Below are 22,658 nucleotides of genomic sequence, written 5' to 3' on the forward strand. Positions count from 1 at the left end.
CTCCCCCTCCCCCCCTGGCTTCCCGGAACAAACACAAGGTATAGTTAAAAATAAAACAAACATATGCTAAAAAAAAAAATTTTTTTTCCCAAAACTATTATACCAATTCTCCCTCTCTAGCTCTGACTTCCTCCTTACATAACCAAATCCTTCAAAAAATTAATAATAAACAATAATAAAATATATAAATCAGTAGAACAAATTAATCCTAAAATATTTAAAACCAGCTAAAACGTAAAAATCCAATCCAATTCAGAGAATATCTCCCTTATAGCTTCTATAACCATATAACCATATAATTCTTTCGGGGACACAAATATTTTTGTCTATTAATATTTTAAAAAAACCTTGTTTCAAAAATAATACTATTGTCTCTTGCCATTTTTTTTGGTGCATTAATCTCTGTCTTTCCTTCGTTGCTCCTTTTAAAAAGTCAATCACAATATTTCCTAGTAATTCCTTATGTCCAGAAATCCAAAAATTACTGCCATATATTCCATCAGTCCAAAAAGAGAACTCTTGGGAAACATTAAGCTTGTGAGTCTTTTCCATTTGAGGGACAATCTCCTGTAGCACAAATTCAGGCAGCTCATCCAAACTATTTAAAGAAAACTTCTTTAGATCACCTTGTTTCTTCATGATCAAATCTTCATATTTATCCACTTTTATTTGTATATCCTCCATTCCATTTTCCGAATAATTGCACTGGTTAATTTGCTCCAAACTCTCATCCAAAACGTCCCCATTTTTTATCAATTTGTATTTTTGAATAATTAAATACATTCTTTCTGTGTAGTCCTGTATAACGTCCCGAACCCATTCTTCTGAAAGAACCTCCATAACAAAATTCCTGCTGAGAATCCCCTTGTAACGTACTTAAACAGCGTAATATAATCCAACAGTCCACAGTCAAACACAATAAGATAAAATCTCCATTCAGTTTCAATTCAACAGCAAAGCTCCCTTTGATGTATCGCTCTGCTTTCAGTTTCTCTAAAACAAAACTGAAGGGGGGGAGGAAGTCAGAAAATCAAAAATACTTGCAAACCAATAATTGCTCCTCACATTCGTTCCGCCTGCTTTTCGTATCCACAAAAAAAATCAATTGCTAGCAGAAGTGGACATCTTCCTCTTTTCCTGCTTTTTCAGGAGCGCAGAGAATACTGGAGGTGGGGGAGGGGTAAATAAGGGGATTCACCGTTCAGGACTTTGTATTACAAAAACAAAGCCCCTAGGGGAATCTACCCAATTCCTCCCCCTTGCTCTGTCTCTCTCTTTCAACCAGAGAGAGAAATGAAGCCGGGATCAGTTGTTAAATCCGGCTTTTACGGTATTCAATGCGGAGTGCCATAAATTGGCACCCAGCGAGAAAGATGGCGCCACCCAGAAGCCCTTGATTGTACACATTTTTGTTTAGAAAGTTGCACTATAGCAAGTTAAATGTAATGAATTTGGTAAATTAATGTCTTACCTTTTAAGATGTCTTGGGCTATAAAACTGCTGCTGCTAAAGTTGCAGTATAGCTTAAAGTAACCTGTTGTAGAAATTATAAAATATATATAGATCTAGACTAGTTGCTCTTTCGTTATTACTCTATTTAGGTTCCAGTCAATGCATCTCTGCTGGTGCAATCAGTAAGACTTTCTCTTATTTTTCAGACATGGGCAATTTCTGAGGGTCTTGTCTTGATCTACAAACATGATCACCTGAAGGATTACATCTGATATTTATTGAATGGTGTGATGTCATGGAATTTTCAGAGTTGGGATTTTTAAAGTAGAAATATGAGATTTCTAGGGCTACACCAAAGCATCCCTTCCAGCACTAGGAAGGTTCCAAATCAGGGGTGAAATCTAAAAATTTTCCCTACCGGTTCTGTGGGCATGGCTTAATTGATGGGTGTGGCTTGGTGGTTGGATGACTAGGTGGGCATGGCCAATAGCAATAAATAATAAAAATAATAAACAAAGTATACAAAACAATAAGAGGTACCAAAAACCAACTTTCACTCTTTACACACACACAACACAACACAACTGACTCACACACAATATAAAAGCAGTTGCTCTTCACCCAAAATGGCCCCTGCAATAAGCAGGAACCTCACATAGCCACAAAAAGCTCAAAAACCAACTTTCACACTGTACACACAAACAACACAACACAACACAACTGACTCACACACACACAAAATGCCACATACAGCTTTGTGAGATTTTGTGTGTTTGTGTAGTTAGAGTGAAACACTACAGAAACGCACCAAATCTCAGAAAGTTGCACAAATATTTTATTTTATTATTTTATTTAATTTATATTTTTTAGATCAGGGGTCTCCAACCTTAGTAACTTTAAGGTTTGTGGACTTCAAGTCCCAGAGTTCCGCAGCCAGGAAAGCTGGTTGAGGAAGTCTGGGAGTTTAAGTCCACAAGCCTTAAAGTTACTAAGGTTGGAGACCCCTGTTTTAGATAAAAGCAGCTAAATTTAAAACTTCCTTAACTTTAAATTGCTCTCTAAAAAAACCCCAACTCCTTAAAAAAAACCCAATTAACTATTTTTTAATAGTTTACTTACCCAATTGGAGGCTGGCAGATTGAGTTGCTGACCGAGGAGATGGGTTGTAGGCAGGCAGATTCAGTTGCTAGCCGATGCAACTGATTGCAGCAGCCAAAGCAAAGCAAATAAGAGGCAATTAAGTAAGTGGGGACAGGGTGATTGGGTGGGAATGGGCGGGGACTGTTGTAAGAGGTTGTTAAAAAGTTATTTTAAAAGCCTGTGATGATCAGGAAACTCATTTGGGATCGCCAGAGGAAAAAAAGATTTTAAAGGGCTCCTCTGATGATCCCAGCTGAAGTTGCCTGATTGCAGCCCAGAACCTCTTAAAAGGATTGTTTTAACAACCTCTTCGGCTGAAGAACATGTTTTTTAAAGGTTCTGGTGATTAGGCAACTCAGCTGGGATTGCCAGAGGTGCTTTTTAAAACCTTTTTCTTTACATCCTCTTCAGCTGAAGAGGTTGTTAAAAAAAGAGTTTAAAGGGTTCTGATGATTCCAGCTGAGCTGTGGAATCATCAAAGGCTTTTTTTTTTACTTTTAAAGACATTTTTTCGGCTGAAGAAAAACTGTTTTTAAAAGTAAAAAAAACAACCTCTGATGATGGCGTGGTTCAGCAGGGGCAGAGGGCAGGGCCAGGGATTTTTACTGCTGGTTCTCCGAACCACAAGCCACAGTCGCTACCGGATCGGGCGATCCAATCCGAACTGGGAGCATTTCACCCCTGTTCCTAATCCATACTGACAACATAACTGTTTTCACACGTCAGCAGTGCAATTTTCAGGTTAGTTTTAGGGAGTTCAGAATAAGAGTAGAAATAGCAATTGTTTGCCTCACACTCATACTTTTATCTTTATTTTGAATAAAATGTATTGTTTTTGTGGGCTGCACCTCAGGGGTGGGTTCTAAATTCTAAATTATTACCGGTTCTGTTGGTGCGGCTTATTTTGTGGGCATGGCTTGATGGTCATGTGACAGTGGGTGTGGCTTGATGGTCATGTGACTGGGTGGGCATGGCTTTTTTATATATAATTTTTTTTATTTCCATTTTCCAACGTCATATTTATGTACAATCTGTTATCCATCGTTAATCATTAATTTTTATTCATTGCTGATTTGGGCCTGCCTGACTGCCACTTCCTTTCTTCACAACCTCCCTCTACCCTCTACTACTTTCTCCTCCTTCATCTCCTTCACTTTACTACTTCCTCTCCTCCTTCTCCACTCCTCCCTTTTTCCACCCTTTCTAACCTTCTTATTCCTCTCCTCCTTCTCAACTCTTTCCTACCTACTTTCTTCCCTCCTTCTACTCCTCGCTCCCTTTCTTTCTGAAATGGCAGTCGGGCAGCCCCAATATCATTTCAAATTTTAATTTCATATCTTCAATCATTACTGTACATTAATAACCAATCCATGTATCATTTCCCCCCCTTCCCCCCTCCCCCCTTCCCCCCTGGACTTCCCAGAGCAAATACTGGGTATTATGATCAACAAACACAAGCTAAAGTACACAAAATATAGATAAACTCCCACCCCTCTCTAAAACTTTAAATCCCCTCACAATAAAAATAAAAAAATAAGAAAGAATAATAAAAAAGAAAAAAGAAAAGGAACAATACCAATACAATCTTCCCTTCACATATTATTTCTTCTTACAGTCCATTTTTAAAATTAGTCCATCTTCTCAAATTCAAATTTTCTCCACTTGTATATTCCTTCAAATTTCATAAGTCCATTTCTTAAATTACAGTCCATCTTCTCGAGCTCAAATTTTCATCACTTATATATTTCTTCAATTGTCATAACATTTAATGTCCAATCTTCCAATTTTACTCCATCAGTCAAATATCATTACGAATAAAGTCTTTCAGATACAATATTTCCAACTTAACTTCATGACTTTTACTGTCTATAAACATATCAATTAAAACGAATAATCATTTAAGTTACATCCACAATATAACAATAAACAATTAACATCATTAGATCCACAACATTATCTAAATTCATAAATTTTACTTTCCATCCTTCACAATTAAATAATATCATCCCATAGGTTTATACCTTACAAATAACAAATAACAAAAATCCTACAATTTATGTCCTAAACAAATCAATTCTAGAAATTAACCATAATCATCATATTCACATCTTAAACATTCCTCCCCTCTCCTATTCTATTTTCCATCATCTCCAAACCAGTTAACTTAGCATCTAACAACAAAGGATTCCCACTCTTTAAAATATTAATATAGAAATGTCTTGCTTTCATAACTGTACTGAGAAAATACTTTCTACCTCTAAAATTCACTGACAAACCCATTGGAACTTCCCATCTAAAATATATCTGAAGTTTCTTAAACTCATTCACTAAAAAAGCAAATTCTCTTCTCTTTCTTAACATTTTAGGAGGAATTTCCTTCATCATTTTTATATCTTGTCCCAATATTTGAAATTTATTTTTATAAAAGGCTTGCAAGATTTCATACCTAACCTTTTTAGTTGTAAAATAAATAACCACATCCCTCGGTAATCTATTTTGTCTTCCCCACCAAGAATTAACATGATAAATTCTTTCAATATTAATCTCAAAGTCTTCTGGCTCCACACACTTTATCTGAGCAAAAGCTTGCGTAAAAATCTCTTTTAAATTTTTCTTCCTACTTTCCTCCAACCCCCTCACCCTTATGGCATATTCCATTAATCTATATTGTAATATTACTCTTTCTTCATCTGCTCTATCTACCTTTGCCTGTATATCTTCCATCTTATTATCTAAGTTCCAATTGTTTTGATTCTTTTGAATTTCCTCTATTTTCCTTTGCAACTCTAAATTAACTTTATTAACTTCTTCCAAACTATCTTCCATCTGAATTCAAGACCTTAATATTTGCAAAATTGCATCTTTTACCATTTTCATTTCCCTCTTCTGCTCTTCCACCACTTCCTTAAAATCCAACATCTCTTTCTCTATTTCATCAATTTTTTTATCTATTTCTGAAAAACAAGTCTCCAGAAACTGCTGTAAAAAATTTCTTAATTCCTCTTTGATGTCTTCTTTTAATTTTTGTATCTGAACTGAAGAAATTTCAAAGTTTTTAGTGGCTTTTGGTACTATTTGCTTAAAAGCCATTTTTTAAAATATATAACCTACCCAGTAAAAGAGGACAAAAAGGGGTTAAAAAGGAAAGATTCAAAAAACTTTTCTTCTAAATCACTATAATCCCAAAGAAGAAGAAAAAATATAATTCATAAAATTCTCATTTCTTCCATTTAGTCAGTATCTTCTTGTATATCTCCTAGTTCCACACTAGCTGTTAATAAGCATTTCCTTAACTTTCGTTTCCAATACACAAATCACCATTTGCTTGCATTCCACAAAATGCCATTTGCTTTCTTCTCTCCTATTTTGCAACAAATGTATCCTCTATTAGGGGCTTGCAGTCTTCTTACAAACAAATGCTAAAACTCCAGTTTCTGCTCTGTCTGCATTACAATCCATCACAAATCAATTTCTGCCATGGAGATTGGACGCTACATTTTTTCCTGCCAAAAGGCAGATGCCCTCCGAGTCTGGAATTTCTTTCAGGCTTTAGAAGGAGCACTTCCCTCAAGCCTCCAGAAACTTTTCTGGGGCTTCTCCGGGTGGCTCAACTTCAGCCTGAATGCTCATCTCTCCCTCTTTGCCCGAGGGGGAGATTTACAAGCTGTCAGACAGCTGATTTACGCTGTCCTGGCAGCTCTACAGACTACAGGGTTAGCAGTCTAAAAAAGACTGCCATCGACGAAGCGGAGCCAAACTGGAAGTCTGGGTGGACATGGCTTGATGGTCATGTGACTGGGTGGGTGTGGGCAACTTGATGCCACTCGTGTCAAAGGTTAGGGTGCCTGGCCTCTCCTCGCCTCAAAGATCTCAACGAGATGCAATTTCCCTGTGTATTTATTTACTGGTACTGAACATCCAAAATATACTATTAAATCCTATGTATAAATTCTATGTGTTCATACAAATTTATTTATTATTTATTTATTTATTTATTATTTAGATTTTATACCGCCCTTTTCCCGAAGGACTCAGGGCGGTGTACAGCCAGATTAAAACAATACAATATACAATTTTAAAACAACAAATTAAAATAAAATATTCTATAATGGCCGAAAAATTTAAAACCGTCAAATTTGACCCAATAAAACAGAATACCCCGATTTAAAATTATTAAAATTCAAAAATTCAAAATTAAAAAAATTAAAAATTAAGCCAGTCCCGCTTGAATAAACAAGTACGTTTTCAATTCACGGCGAAAGGTTCGAAGGTCAGGTAGTTGACGCAAACCAGGGGGAAGTTCGTTCCAGAGGGTAGGTGCTCCTACAGAGAAGGCCCTTCCCCTGGGGGCCACCAGCCGGCATTGCTTGGCGGACGGCATCCTGAGAAGACCCTCTCTGTGTGAGCGTACGGGTCGGTGGGAGGCATAGTATACATAGTATACATAGTATACTATAGTATACTACATAGTACAGTATAGCGTGTATAGGCACACAAAAAGATACATTATCTATATATATACTGTATGTACACACACACATACCTCTTCTACAACTATACACATTCAACCTCACTTACTACATTTGGAAAAACACACCTAGAGTCCACTTTCTGCCACACATTTAACTATAATTTCTGTACATTTAGAACATTACACACACCTTCAAATGTTCTTCTCTAACTTGCACTTGACTATTAGAGCCAGGAGAGATCATGGATTGAGTAAAATGTGGTGAAATTCACTTAACAACGCTCTTGCTTAGCAACCAAAATTTTGGGCTCAATTCTGGTCATAAGACAAGGACTATCTCTGCCTTCCTCTGCATGGCAGCCTTGTCCTAGTAAACTCCTTCTTTTTTCTGGCAATTTTCCTCTCTGTTAGAGGCACCAAAATAATCAGAGATGTAAGGTTTCCTGCTGGAGCAGGGGGTTGGATAAGATGGCCTCTAAGGTCCCTTCCAGCCCTAGATTGCTGTCCTGTTTCAAAGCATCTTCTGAAGCAATGTCCAGTGCCAGGGTTTGTGGTCCTTCCTTCCTCTTCTTTCTCTCTCTCTCCCTTCCTTTCTCTTTCTTCTTCTTTATCTCTTTCTTGTCTCTCGCTTCCTATTCCTCTTTTTCTTTGTCTCTTTTTCTTTCATTCTTCCTTTTCTCTCTGTCTCCCTTTTTCCTCCTTTCTTTCTTTGTCTCTTTCTTTCTTTCTTTCTCTTTTTCTTTCTTTTTCTTTCATTTTTTTTCTCCCTCCCTCCCTCTCTCTCTCCCTCTCCCTCCCTCCTTCCTTCAAAGTCTAGGAGAGTGAGACCAGGAGGCCCAAGAGAAAATGCCTAGCAGGGGTGGTGGCACCCAGAATGGGAACTTCAGGCAGAGGCCAAAATGGGAGCTTCAGGCAGTGGCGGCAGCAGCAACCAAAATGGGAACTTCAGGCTGTGCGTCTTTTGCTGTGGCAAGCAGTGGCGGCAGCAGTGGCGGCAGGGCATCCTGGCTCCCGGGGACTTTTCCTGCGTGGTAGCAGGGGCGGTGGCGGCAGGGCGTCCCGGCTCAGGGACTTTTTGACAAGGTTCCAGAAAAACCTCTATACTAAGGCCTAGTATGGTTTCCAGGCTTGACGCTTTTCCTGCCTGGCAGCGGTGGCAGTAGAGGCGGCAGCAGCGATGGTAGCAGCAGCAGCAGCTAAAGAGGTAGTAGCAGCAGTGGTAGCGGCGACAGCGTGTCCCAGGAGCTTTTCAAAAGCCGCGCAGGTAGAACTTGCTACGGTGGGCTGACCCGGAACTCCCAGGGAGTTTTCCTGGGCAGCTTTTGCCACGGCAAGCAGTGACGGCGGCGGCAGTGGGGCGTCCCAGCTCCCAGGGACTTTTCTTGCCCATCGGCGGCAGTAGAGGTGGCGGCAGCAGTGTTAGAAGCAGCTAAGGCGGTAGCGGCGGTGGCAGCGGTAACAGCAGTGGCGTAGTAATAGTGGCAGTGGTGGTGGGGCATCCCGGGAACTTTTCCTGTGCGGCTTTTGCCACAGCAGGTAACAGCAGCCTCGATGGGCTGTCCCGGAACTCCCAGGTAGTCTTCCTGGGCGGCTTTTGCTGCGGCAGGCATCGGCGGCAGGCAAGCATGGCAGAGCTGCAGGGAAGGGAATAGGCTGCTAGCTAGCTGCCTTTCCAATGGCCGGGCCCCCCCCCCCCCCGACATGCTTGCCTGCCTTCCATGCGCCCTTCCCGACGGTTCTGTGGCAGGCCCGCTTGCCTGCCTTCCTCCCCCACTACCATCTCTTTGTTCGGCTGCTTACCTTCCTCGGTGGCTGGTCCAGAGTCGGGAAGGCAAGCTGACTGGAGTTTTTGGCCACTGCTGGAAAGCCGCTTTCTCCGCCATGTTCTTTGCACATGTGCATCCCATTGCACTTGCAAGGCAATGGGATGCGCGTGCGTGAAGAACATGGTGGCAACGAACATGGTGGCCAGGATGAGCGACTGGCGACTGGTTCAAGGGTGTGGCCAGCCAGCTATTACTACCGGTTCTGCGAGCGATTAAATTTTTTTACTATTGGTTCTCCTGAACCGGTGCAAACCAGTAGCAACCCACTACTGCTGCACCTCCCAAAGTCTGGGAAGAATGTTTTCGGAAATGACTATCTCAACTTATCACAAGGGCTTTAAACTAAAATTGAGTGGGGGGAGGGTGACCAATCTTTAGGATTTCCAGGACCTAATTCCAAGAAAAAATCCCTAGAAAACAAGTCAAACAGTGAGGTAAGGATGGATGGGAAGGAAAGACAAACTCAGACACAAAATAGGAGACATTGGAAGCATCCCCAGAGTCAGACATAAAGATCTCAAGTGCCTATATAGAAATGCACAATGTTTGGGGAGCAAGCAGGATGAACGTGAATTATTAATACATGAAGGTAGATATGATATAGTTGGAATTACAGAAACTTGGTGGGATGAAACCCTTGCCTGGAACATACTGATAAAAGGATCAAAAAACCCAGACCCCATAGAATAGAAATAGGGCTGGAAGGGATCTTGGAGGTCTTCTAGTCCAGCCCCCTACTCAAACAGGAGAACCTATACCATTTCAGATAAATGACTGTCTAGTCTCTTCTCACAAACCTCCAGTGATGGAGCACCCATGATTTCTGAAGGCAAGCTCTTCCATTGGTTAATTGTCCTCACTGTTAGGAAATTTCTCCTTAATTCCAGGTTGCTTCTCTCTTTGATTAGTTTCCAACCATTATTTCCAACCATTATTTCTTGTCCTGCCCTCTGCTGCTTTAGAGAATAATTTGGCCCAGTGATGGGTTCCAACCGGTGTTACCATTGGTTTGCTTCATGCACACGCTTTGAGAACGCACTTTGAGCACTCTGCAAGCCTTCCAAACCCTCTGTGCAAAAAACGGGCCCGTTTTTCCAAAAATGGGGCACGCAGAGGGTTTGGGTGGCCTGCAAAGTGCTCTGGGGGCCTGGAGGAGGGCAAAAAATCCCCCGTTTTTGCAAAAATCAGGTGAAAAATGGGCCTGTTTTTTGCAAAAATGAAACAAGTGGGGTGGGGCTTCAGGAGGCCAAAAATGGCTGTATTCAGTATATAAGACGTGCCAACATTTCCACTCTCTTTTAGGGGAAAAAAAGGTGTGTCTTGTACTCTAAAAAGTACGGTAATTCTCATGAACAGAGAAGAAGTGATAGAGGGAGTTGAAACTGTAGGAAATTTGGATGAGAGTGACCATGTCATATTGGAATTCAGCATAATGAAAACACAAGCAATAGGACATAAAGATACCAGAGTCTTAGATTTTAAAAAAGCCGATTTTAACAAACTTGAAGAGAATGTGGAAATGATTCCTTGAATGAAAATCCTAAAGGGGAAAACAATTCAAGAAGCTTGGGAAACTTAAAAATATGATAATAAAAGCTCAGTCCAGCACAGTACCACTGAAAAAGAAAAAATCCAAGAAGAAACAAGCGTGGCTGCACAAAGATCTCTCTGGTAAATTGAAAGACAAAAAAGGACAAGTACAAAAAAATGGAAAGAGGGGCACATAACTAAGGCAGAGTATCAGCAGATAGCCAGAATCTGCAAAGACGAAGTCAGGAAACCAAAGGCTCAAAATGAACAAAGACTTGCAACAAAAGTCAAAGATAATAAAGTTTCTTCCAACATAAAAAAAGAAAAAAACCAATGAAACAGTCAGTCCACTAAAGAGAGAAGAGGGCAGGGTAGTAATAGGTAACAGAGAGAAAGCAGAGCTGTTTAACTCATTCTTTGCATTGATCTTCATGCAAAAAGAAACTACAGTCCAACTTACTAAAAACATAACTGTAAAAGACAAACTAGAAATAAAAGTTAAAATAAGCAAAAAAAAAATGGTAAGAGAACATCTGTCTGATCTTGATGAATATAAATCACTGGGACCTGATGGATTACATCCCAGAGTTCTAAAGGAGCTAGCAGATGTCATCTCAGAACCACTGAGTTCTGAAAGAGCTAGCAGATGTCATCTCAGTACCATATCTTTCAAAAATCCTGGAGCACTAGGAACTACCAGAGGACTGGAAAAGAATTGATGTGGTTCCCATCTTCAAAAAGGGGGAAAAACAGACCCAGAAAACTACAGACCAATCAGCCTAACATCAATACCTGGGAAGATACTGGAAAAGATAATAAAAAACAGATCTGCCAGCATCTAGAAATGAGTAAAGTAATAACTAGAAGTCAGTATGGGTTTGTTAAAAACAGATCATTCCAAACCAATCTTATTTCATTCTTCAACATAGTGACTAAACTGATAGACCAGCAAAATACTGTAGACATAGTATACTTAGTCTTCAGCAGGGCATTCGACAAAATAGATCACAACCTACTTCTTGGTAAGCTAGAAAAAAGTAGGATAGATAGCATCATCTTCAGATGGATTTGTAACTGGCTGACAAACTGTATTCAATGAATAGTCCTTAATAGTGCTACGTCTACATAGAGGGAAGTACGCAGTGGGTACCACAAGGTTCTGCCTTAGGCCCAGTACTCTTCAATACCTTCATAAACGACTTAGATGAGGGAATAAAAGGCAAACTTACTAAATTTGTGGATGATACTAAGCTGGCAGGAATAGCCAACACTCTAGATGATAGGCTCAAAATCCAGATGGAACTTGACAGACATGAACATTGGGCCCTATATAACAAAATTATCTAACAAAAAAATATCTAACAAAAAAAAGGGCCTCTGGTGGCTCAGACTGCTAAGACAGTCTGTTATTAACAGCAGCTGCTTGCAATTACTGCAGGTTCAAGTCCCACCAGGCCCAAGGTTGACTCAGCCTCCCATCCTTTATAAGGTAGGTAAAATGAGGACCCAGATTGTTGGGGGCAATAAGTTGACTTTGTATATAATATACAAATGGATGAAGACTATTGCTTGACATAGTGTAAGCCGCCCTGAGTCTTCGGAGAAGGGCGGGATATAAATGCAAATAAAAAAAAAATTAAATTCAATGTAGAGAAGAGTAAAGTCTTGCACTTAGGCAAAAAACCCCCAAAAGTACACATATAGACTGGGTGAAAGCAGACTTAATAGCAGTAACTGTGAGAGGGATCTTGGCATCTTAGTGGACATCCAATTAAATATGAGCCAACAGTATGCGGCAGCAGCCAAAAAAGCCAATGCAATCCTAAATTGCATTAACAGAAGGATTCAATCAAGATAAGTAAGGTAATAACACACTCTATAAACCCTTAGTAAGACCACACCTAGAATACTGCATACGGTTTTGATCACCATACTATAAAAACAATATAGAGACTCTAGAACAGGGGTGTCAAACTCAAGGCCCATTATATGGTCAGATCCAGACTGCGGGGCCATCCTGATCTACCCAATGCAAAGAGGAAAGATCAGGCCAGCATAGCTTTGGCCTGGTCTACCCAATGCAAAGAGAAAACATGCCAGCAGTTTGGGGAGTGGGATGGATCTGACCACATTACAGGCTGGATGCAAGTTATGTGCCTTGAGTTTGACACTCCTACCCTACACCATTTCTGACAGATAGCAGTCCAGTCTCTTCTTGAAAGCCTCCAGTGATGAAGCTCCCACAACTTCTGAAGGCAAGCTGTTCCATAAGTTGATTGTTCTCACTGTCAGAAAAGTTCTTATTTCTAGGTGGAATCTTGTCTTGATTAGTTTCCATGCATTATTTCTTGTCTGACCTTCAGGTGCTTTGGAAACAGGTTGACAGACCCTCAAATATTGGAACACTGTTATGTCTCCCCTGGTCTTTCTCTTTGCTAGACCAGACCAGATCCTGGTCTTCCCAATGCAAAGAGGCAAGATCAGGCCAGCGTGGCTTCGGCCCAGTCTACCCAATGTGAAGAGGAAAGATCAGGCCAGCATGGCCCAGTCTACACAATGTGAAGAGGAAATATGCCAGCAGTTTGGGGAGTGGCATAAAGCTGGCCATGGCCACCCGGTTGGCAATGCCCACCCAGTTGGCCACACCCACCCAGTTGGCCATGTCTGGCCAGTCCCCCAAGGTCAACCACAGCCCTGATGCAGCTCTCAATGAAATTGAGTTTGACACCCCTGGATGTTGTGGTCCGCCAGCAGCCTGCAGACCTGGCAGTGGAGTTGGACAGTGGGGAGACTGGGGAGGACAATGGGCCAGTCCTAGAGTCAGGGGAAAGCCCGGACGAGGCCTCTGTGTCAAAGGCAGAGATGGGGCCAGGGCCATCTGGGAGCGATGCGCAAACTCCGGAGCTTCCAGAGGCGGAAAGCAGAGAGGCAAAGGAACAGGAGGAGCCTGTCCCTATTGCACGTATGCAAAGAGCTGCCAGAAGGCAAGAGCAGCTGAAGCAAAAGGGATGACTCGGGAGTAAAGCCAGAAGATGATTGGCCACTCCCATAAGGCTTAAAAGAGCAGCAACAAGCTGTTGGGTTCTTTGTGGAAAAGCAACATTGATTCCATTGATTCTTCTCAGCATCTCTTGAACTTTGGGGGGTTTTGCCAAGAAAAGCCTTTGGCAGGTTGCCAAAGACAACAAAGGTTGGTGATAAGGCCGAAGGATTGTTTATGAAGAGTTTGTTTTGGACTACGCTGAGAATGAATTAATTCTCAGCTGTTTTAATATAATAGGTTTGTTCAGGACTGAATTGTGTTTGGTAATCACTACTTGGGCCTCAGTCACAACACTGGTGTAGGGTCTCCTGCTTGGGTGGAGATGCCCACTCTTGGGGAAGATACACTTACTATTTAGTATCAATGTAGCCTTCCTCAGCTGCTAAAGTCAAAGACTGATGGGGAGTTTCTCAAACCTGTGGTTCTGGGGGACTTCAATCTGCTGTCCTTTAGTGCAGAGACAGAGGAAGTTTAGAAGTTAAGCACACCATGACAATAATGGATAAGTGAAAGTCTTCACTTAATTCATGGAGAAAGCCGCGTATTAGACCCAATTTTTATCTTGAGATGGTAGCAATAGGAATCGGAGTAGGGGAATATTATCATCAGTCCCTTAACCAGGACAGATCACTCTCTGTTAGCTCTGGAATTCTCTGGTGTCACATCTTTTCACAGGAAGGCAGAACCTATTCAAATCATCTGCCCCAAGCACCTGATGGACTTAATTAGGTTCCAGTTTAGGGCTGTTCCTAGGGCTCTGGTACGTGGCTTAAATAAAGCCTTGGTTGCTGCTTGGAGTGAGAGGGTGAGAGGAAATGAGAGGGTGAGAGGGTCTTGGAACAGATTTGTTATATAGAAAGCAACTCTGGAAGAGATAGCCTGTTTAAGCAATCTCTCTGTCCTGCAAGGGGTCAAAAAAAGGGGGGAAGGATCAGGCACAGGACATTGTATGAGAGAACTTTATCTGAATGAGATGACAGCAAACAGCGACCTTTGCAATGTCCATCTGTCTCTCTCTTTCAGTATGCTTAGCAACTGTGCTACTTAGCAACCATTTTTCCAGAACAAATTGCACTCACTAAACAAGGACTACCTGTAAGTAGTCACTGTGTACAGAGAGGCCTCAGGGCGGTAGTGGATGTGGAATGTTTCATAGAGATGAAGAGCATAAATTACCAAAGAGCTAACATTATACCAAGAAATAGATGAAAAAAAAACCACTTAAACACCCCCTTTTTTTTTTACTTGCTTCCTTTAACCTCAGAAGACAAAGGCTTTTCTTGATGCTAGAACTTTTCCTTTGTCAGTTTTTCCTTGTGCTAACTGTATTACAACTCTGATACTTATAAAAGCACAATTTAAAAATAACACTTTTCATCAACGAGAGAATCAGTGCCTGTGGTCCCAGTAACTAGCTTCTCCATTGATGTTGTTGCTATGATTCAATCTGTCTCTTCCCTTTTTCTCTCCTGAAGCCCAATGCAATCTTGGTGACCCTGCTGTTTCAGAAAGAGGGTGGGGCAGCAGCACATCACTCCAGCCCTCTTCTGGTATCCTGCACCTGAACATTACAGCCTCCAGAGCTTTAATTTTGGTGGGAGCCTGTTTTCCATCACTGAATATCCTGGACATGAATCCTATTATCTCTTCAGTTTTCTTTTAGTGACACAATCTGTTCGTCAGGTGGTTATTGGTTTTTTGTTTTTTGTTTTGCTGCTTTCTTGTTTTTTCTTTTCTTTTTTCTCAGAAAGCAGATTCCAATAAGTGAACATCTACTGCTTTCAGGCCCATTGCAGAAAACAAGCTTCTCACTCCAAAGGTCATATGGTTTGTTTCATGTGGTAGAAACCTTTTCTCAAGTGCTTGCCAGTATCACTATCTCCCAGTCTGGGAAGAATAATAAATTCATAGGGGCCTTCTCTGTGAAAAAAACAGTCAAAGTCCAGATTCACCCCAGTACCCTTGCGAAAATCATTGCAGCCACTTGCATAAAAACATAAAACCAGGAAAAGATGAGTTCTGCTTTAGGCATAAAAAACCACTGGGTGACTTTGTACCAGTCCCTCTCTCTCAGATCATTTCATCTTATAGGATTCTTGTTGTGGAGAAAAAAGGTATATTGATGTTTGCATCTATGTTTATATATTCCTTGAGCTGTACATGAAAAAAAAATGAAAAAGGTAGGGTAAGAATAAAAATAGCAATTCATATTTTTCTGACTGGTTGCTCAGGCATTTTTTGAATGAACCAGATATATCACTCCTCCCACTCTAACATGGAGCCTTATGTCTAAGACTCTTTGGAGCCTATAACCACATGCACTTTCCATCTTTTGAAAGACTGGCTTTGTAATGGTCACCATCTGAATTACTTGAGTAGTTGTTCCATTCTCAGTAAGTACATTCCAATCCACCATTCATTTGTGGATGGTGACTAGAACCCAGCCCCTGATCAGTCTCCAGGAGAGCTAAGAACTCCCTCCAGAACTTTGAGGTGAATTGGACCCGGCAGTCTGAAATTATCCTTTGTGGGGCACCATGCAAATGGTAGATATGGTAGATCTACATGTAGATCTACCATCTACATGTAGATCTATCTACATGCAAATGGTAGATATGGTGCAGAAACATTTTGGCTAAGGTTTTGGCTGTGGGGATTTTCTGACATGGTATGAAGTCGACCTGTTTTGAAAACAGGTCTGTCACTATACTAGGACTTACCTAGTGGCATTGAGGGAAGTGAGGCGTTGCTACGCCTCCTCCCTCATTGCGTCGGCAGATAACCGCCCAGCCACCCTGTTTCGGGTGACTCGTTCCCTCCTTCACCAGGGGGAGCGGGATGACCCGCTGCAGGGACGTGCTGAGGAGTTTAATGGTTATCTATACGATAAAATCGTTCAGCTTCGGGACGGGTTGGACCAAAATTTCGGTGACTCAGGTGAGACGCCCGAGGGTGGTCTTGGTGACATTGTTTGGGATGAGTTTGACCCTGTGGCTCCCGAGGACATGGACAGGTTGTTGGGTAGGTTGAATGCCACCACGTGTTTACTGGACCCGTGCCCCTCCTGGCTGGTGCTGGCCACTCAGGAGGTGACACGAGGCTGGCTCAGGCGATTCGACCGCTTCTTTGGTGGAGGGTGTCTTTCCGGCCGCCTTGAAAGAGGCGGTGGTGAGGCCCCTCCTTAAGAAGCCTTCCCTGGACCCGGCTGTTTTAGGTAATTATCGTCCGGTCTCCAACCTTCGCTTCGTGGCGAAGGTTGTAGAGAGTATGGTGGCATTTCAGTTTCCCTTACACCTGGATGAAACTGTCTATCTAGACCCGTTCCAGTCCGGCTTCCGGCCCGGTTACAGCACGGAGACGGCTTTGGTCGCGTTGGTGGATGATCTCTGGAGGGCCAGGGATAGGGGTTGTTCCTCTGCCCTGGTCCTATTAGACCTCTCAGCGGCTTTCGACACCATCGACCATGGTATCCTGCTGCGCCGGTTGGAGGGATTGGGAGTGGGAGGCACCGTTTATCGGTGGTTCTCCTATCTCTCCGACCGGTCGCAGTCGGTGTTGACAGGGGGGCAGAGGTCGGCCCCGAGGCGCCTCACTTGTGGGGTGCCGCAGGGGTCGATCCTCTCGCCCCTTCTGTTTAACATCTACATGAAGCCGCTGGGTGAGATCATCAGTGGTTTCGGTGTGAGGTACCAGCTGTATGCGGATGACACCCAGCTGTACTTTTCCACACCGGACCACCCCAACGAAGCTATCGAAGTGCTGTCCCGGTGTCTGGAGGCCGTACGGGTCTGGATGGGGAGAAAAGGGCTCAAGCTCAATCCCTCCAAGACAGAGTGGCTGTGGATGCCGGCATCCCGGTACAGTCAGCTAAATCCGCGGCTGACCATTGGTGGTGAGTCATTGGCCCCGATGGAGAGGGTGCGCAACTTAGGCGTCCTCCTGGATGAACGGCTGTCTCTAGAAGATCATTTGACGGCTGTCTCCAGGAGAGCGTTCTACCAGGTTCGCCTGGTGCGCCAGTTGCGCCCCTTTCTGGACCGGGATGCCCTATGCACGGTCACTCACGCACTCGTGACGTCTCGCCTGGATTACTGCAATGCTCTCTACATGGGGCTCCCCTTGAAGGGCATCCGGAGGCTACAGTTAGTCCAGAATGCGGCTGCGCGGGTGATAGATGGAGCCCCTCGTGGCTCCCGCATAACACCCATCCTGCGCAGACTGCACTGGCTACCTGTGGCCTTCCGGGTGCGCTTCAAGGTTTTGGTGACCACCTTTAAAGCGCTCCATGGCATAGGGCCGGGTTATTTACGGGACCGCCTACTGCTACCGAATACCTCTCACCGACCCGTGCGCTCTCATAGAGAAGGACTCCTCAGGGTGCCGTCAGCGAGGCAATGTCGTCTGGCGATGCCCAGGGGAAGGGCCTTCTCTGTGGGGGCTCCCACCCTCTGGAACGAACTACCCCCCGGACTTCGTCAGCTTCCGGACCTTCGGACCTTTCGCCGCGAGCTTAAAACATACTTATTTAATTGCGCAGGACTGAGTTAGATTTTAAATTTATGGGTTTTAAATTGGGTTTTATCCCTATATTTTTAATTATTGGGCTTTTAGAATAATTTTTTTAATTGTTTTTATATTGTATTTATGTGTTTTTTAAGTGCCTGTAAACCGCCCTGAGTCCTTCGGGAGATAGGGCGGTATATAAATATGATCAAATAAATAAATAAATAAATAATAAACAAATGACAGTATTTCCCGTGCTTTTGGGCAATTCTACAATAAAATCCATGCCAATCCCACTCCAGAATGCTGAAGGTTCAGCCAGGTGTTTTTCCTTGTCATCTTTTTGCTGTTGTACAAATAGGCAACGTAGCTTTCAATGTCCTTTTTAAGAGATGGCCACCAAAACTACCTTTTTACTGAGTGAAGTGTTTTTATGTATCCTGCAGCTTTTGAGTCATGGCAGAAATAGAGTCAATATCTGTTTCCATACTCATTATTGTATTTAAATTATATCACTTATATCACTGTATCTTGATATATGTATATTTTAGATCAATAAATGCTTAATGATAGTGATAAGAGGATTCTTGATTTAAAGCAGATTCACTGAAATAAGCAAGACTTCTGTTAATCATATCTGGTTTAGTGCAAACAGTTGCATATAATACTCATTTAGCCACTGCCTTATTTACTGATTGTTCACAGTTACAATAGTGAAGAAAAAGTAACTTTACAATCAGTCCTCATATTTATGACTTTTACAGATCTGTAAAGCAAAGGAAAACTGAAGAAAGATCATAAGCACTGTGGCAGTTTCACTTAGCATCCACTTTATTAACAACTGAGTTGCTGGTCCCTATATTTCAGGGGATCCATTGTAAATACTGGAGGAAACCTTTGTATTTTAATGAAGTTGGATTAATTTTAATTGAATTAATTAATAGCCTTATTGATTATTTATGTGCACCTAATAGTCCATGCGTGCACTAGAATTATTTGTGGCAGGAATCTAAGGTGAGAAGTATCTTTGCACCAGCTGGTCAGTTTTCCTATAAATTTCATTTTACACTGAACAAGTCTTTGGTTAAAAAAAAAAGTTTTCTTCATTTGTACCATTTCTTTTTGTGTATGGTTCTATTTCTTTTTGCCAGAAACCTTACCATATTTTTTAAAACAAAAACAAAACACAGATAAATATTTTTTCACTAATTCCCATTGCTTGTATCATTTTATTTCATTCTTTTTAGGTTACCTGGCTCCTCGGAATCTTCCCAGCACAGGTTTCTTGCCATTTCTCCAAACTGTGCTTTGCAGTTCTGATGCCACATGTAAAAGTGCACCATATACTCCTGAAGATCTTTTGCCCGAATTGAATATTTCACTCAAAAGAAGGTAAAAAAAGTTACTTGGCTTCCTACATGTGTGCTATATTGTATATGATCATGCTAATTAAAATGATGAAGCATGGAGACCACTGTCCTAGTCCCCATTGAGAGAATAATCATCTTTTGCATGTTTAACCTCAAATTCACATCAGTGGTGGGTTTCAAATAAATTCACCATTGGTTTGACAAAAATGTGAGTATGTTTGTGTGTGTGTGCAGGCGCATATGGCTTCTGTGCATGCATGCACAGACAGCTTCCACGAACACGTGCATGCATAGCTTCTGCGCATATGCATGCGCATGGCTTCTGCCACACAGTGAGGCCCAACCAAGCAGCCTTTTGGGGCCTGCTCCCCTCCATCTCTGCTCCCCAGGGCAGCAGCTGCTTCTCTCCACACTGCTGGGAGAGCATCTTGTGCAATTTAGCAATGCAATTCAACATGGCTACTGCTTTGCTGTGCCTCAGCGCTTTCCAGATGGCACTTAGAGGGAAGCGGCAGCTCACACCTGCAAATTGCACAAGACGGTCTCCCAGAAAGAGCAGCAGCGGAGAGAAGCAGCTGCTGACCAGGAAAGCACATGGAGCATCTCCGCGAGCGACCACGGCTCAGCAGGGATGGAAAAAACAGCTGCAAGATCTCCATTGCAGCGCTTTCTGGATGGGACTTCTTACAGGTAAGAAGAACTGTCTGGTCCATTCCCAAACTGCTTCAGCCCTCCTTTGCCCACCCACCCCCCGCAGCCCTTCGCCTAGCACAGCAGGCTGCAGACTGAATAAATTGCTTCGGCCTGGGGGGCCATAGATTGAGGCCAGGGGGGGGCAGAGGCCCAGGGCAAGGCTGGAGTGGGGGAATGGCACATTCCCCAACTCGGCCAAGGTGAATGGCGAGCAGGCGGAAACTCCAGGGCAAGGCCGGAGCCAAGGCAAAGGGAGAGCAGGCAGCATGCGGGCAGAAGGATCGATTGGTGAGAGCCAGGTCTGAAAGGCAGGCGAGCCTCATCAGGTCCACTCCAAGGTCACCCTTTGGTACAGCACCTTACCTTCGCAGGCAGCCACAGTGACCAGAATGGGCGAGGCATGGATATCAGCTGGGCTGCGTGGCTGATGTGGTAGGCCATGACAAAGGCAGGCAAGCTGGCAACACCACACGGGATGGTGGGAGGCAGCTAGCTAGGCTTTCCGAGGCCGATCAGGGCTGCTCAGTTGGGCTGCAGGCACCATGTTGGAAAGCAGGCAAGCTGGCTGGCCCACAGAGACTGTGTGGTCAATGGCACATGTGGAGCCATTCTCTTGAAAGCACAGAGCAGCTTGAAACCAGGCAGAAGGGAAACCAGAAGGGAATCCCATTAAGGATTTGATCCAGTGGTGGGTTTCAATTTTTTTTACTACCGATTCTGTGGGTATGGCTTGGGCGTGGCATGGCTTGGTAGGCATGGCTTGGTGGGCATGGCAGGGGAAGGATACTGTAGGGGCCTCTGTGGCTCAGACTGGTAAGACAGTCTGTTATTAACACAGCTGCTTGCAATTACTGCAGGTTCTAGTCCCACCAGGCCCAAGGTTGACTCAGCCTTCCATCCTTTATAAGGTAGGTAAAATGAGGACCCAGATTGTTGGGGGCAATAAGTTGACTTTGTATATAAAATATACAAATAGGATGAAGACTATTGCTAACATAGTGTAAGCCGCCCTGAGTCTTCGGAGAAGGGCGGGATATAAATGCAAATAAAAATAAAATTTAAAAAATGTAAAATCTCCATTCCCACTCCACTCCAGGGGAAGGATACTGTAAAATCTTCATTCCCTCCCCAATCCAGGGAAAGGTTACTGCAAAATCCCCATTTCTTCCCAATCAGCTGGGACTTGGGAGGCAGAGAAAAATGGGGGCGAGGCCAGTCAGAATTTTTACTACCAGTTCTACTCAAAATTTCCGCTACCAGTTTTCCAGAACTGGTCAGAACCTGCTGAAACCCACCTCTTATTTGATCCCTTTAAAACTTTGTTGAGATTTGAAATATGTTAATATGGACTACTCTTCCAAAGTAGTGAAGTATGGAATAATGTTGGATGTGCATAGCGAAGACAATACTGACTGAGCACATAGTTGTGTGTATGGGTGCATTCTGATGCAAAAGGGGCTTATTCTGCAATTTCCTTGGCATGGAATATTGGGAAATTCAGAATAACAGAATACTAGAGTTGGAAGGGACCTTGGGGGTCTTCTAGCCCAACCCAAGCAGGAGATCTTATACAATTCTAGATAAATGGTTGTCCAGTCTCTTCTTAAAAGCCTCCAGTGATAGAGCACCCACAATTTCTGAAGATAGGCTGATTAATTGATGTCACTGTTAGGAAATTTCTCCTTAGTTCTAGGTTGCTTCTCTTATTTCTTGTCTTACCTTCTGGTGCTATGGAAAATAGGTTGACCCCCTCTTCTTTGTGGCAGCCCTTCAAATATTGGAACAGTGGTATCATGTCACTCCTAGTCCTTCTTTTCATTAGATTAGACATACCCAGGTCCTGCAATCATACATATGTTTTAGCCTCCAGCCTTCTAATCATCTTAGTTGCTCTTTTCTACATTCCTTCCAGAGACTCAATATCTTTTTTATAATATGATGACCAAAACTGGATGCAATATTCTAAGTGTGGTCTTACTAAGGCTTATTAATTTCTATCATGTCTTTTTTAAAAAGCTGCAAAATTAGATTAGATATCTTAATCCCTAATAACTGGAGATTCATTTGCATTTAATTGCTGGGTAACATATGGAGCAATGAGATGGAGAGTTGTCCCGCTTCTGGCCTTGAACATGATTTTTTTTCTGCAAGGTTTTTTGTGGCTGTATGGAATATTGTGGGGAGCCAGAAACCACTCAGGACCTTGAATGGTCATTGGTGGGCCAGTAAAAAGAGAGCTTCTCACCTGGTCCACCTCAGGAAAATGAATTCAGGACTTCTAGTCTCTCTGTATCCCAGATGTGCTTCTTCTGTTTATTCCTCCTTTGTTATAGAGCTGGATATTATTTTTACCAACAGGCATCTAATCCTTGACATGTTCATTTTCCTTACAGCAATATATACCGTTTCCCTGAAAACAAGCCCTATCCAAAAAATAAGCCCTAGCATATTTTTATGTGTGCGCCTAATATAAGCTCTACCCCAAAATAAGCCCTACTTAAGAGGTTGCTCAGCCAGCTGGCTGCTTATTCCATCAGGTTACTCACGGTACTGCAGCTACAAGGCCAGGTGGGGTGGTGATGAAGCTTCCGCATGTGCCCCACACCGGCTTTCCTCTGGGCCCCCGCAGC

The 22,658-nt window shown here is 42.7% G+C and overlaps 1 protein-coding gene across 2 annotated transcripts in view; it reads left to right on the forward strand.

Moving 5' to 3' along the window:
* Positions 1-22,658, forward strand: part of ABCA12 (ATP binding cassette subfamily A member 12) — a 393,723-nt gene that overhangs the window by 135,159 nt on the left and 235,906 nt on the right. For both annotated transcript variants that reach the window (XM_058185940.1, XM_058185931.1), the window contains one exon: positions 19,213-19,357. In XM_058185940.1, coding sequence (XP_058041923.1) covers positions 19,213-19,357 — 145 coding nt within the window. The remainder of the gene's footprint in view (positions 1-19,212; positions 19,358-22,658) is intronic.

The sequence above is a fragment of the Ahaetulla prasina genome, chromosome 1 (genome assembly GCF_028640845.1).
Source record: "Ahaetulla prasina isolate Xishuangbanna chromosome 1, ASM2864084v1, whole genome shotgun sequence".
NCBI classification, from domain to species: Eukaryota; Metazoa; Chordata; class Lepidosauria; order Squamata; family Colubridae; genus Ahaetulla; species Ahaetulla prasina.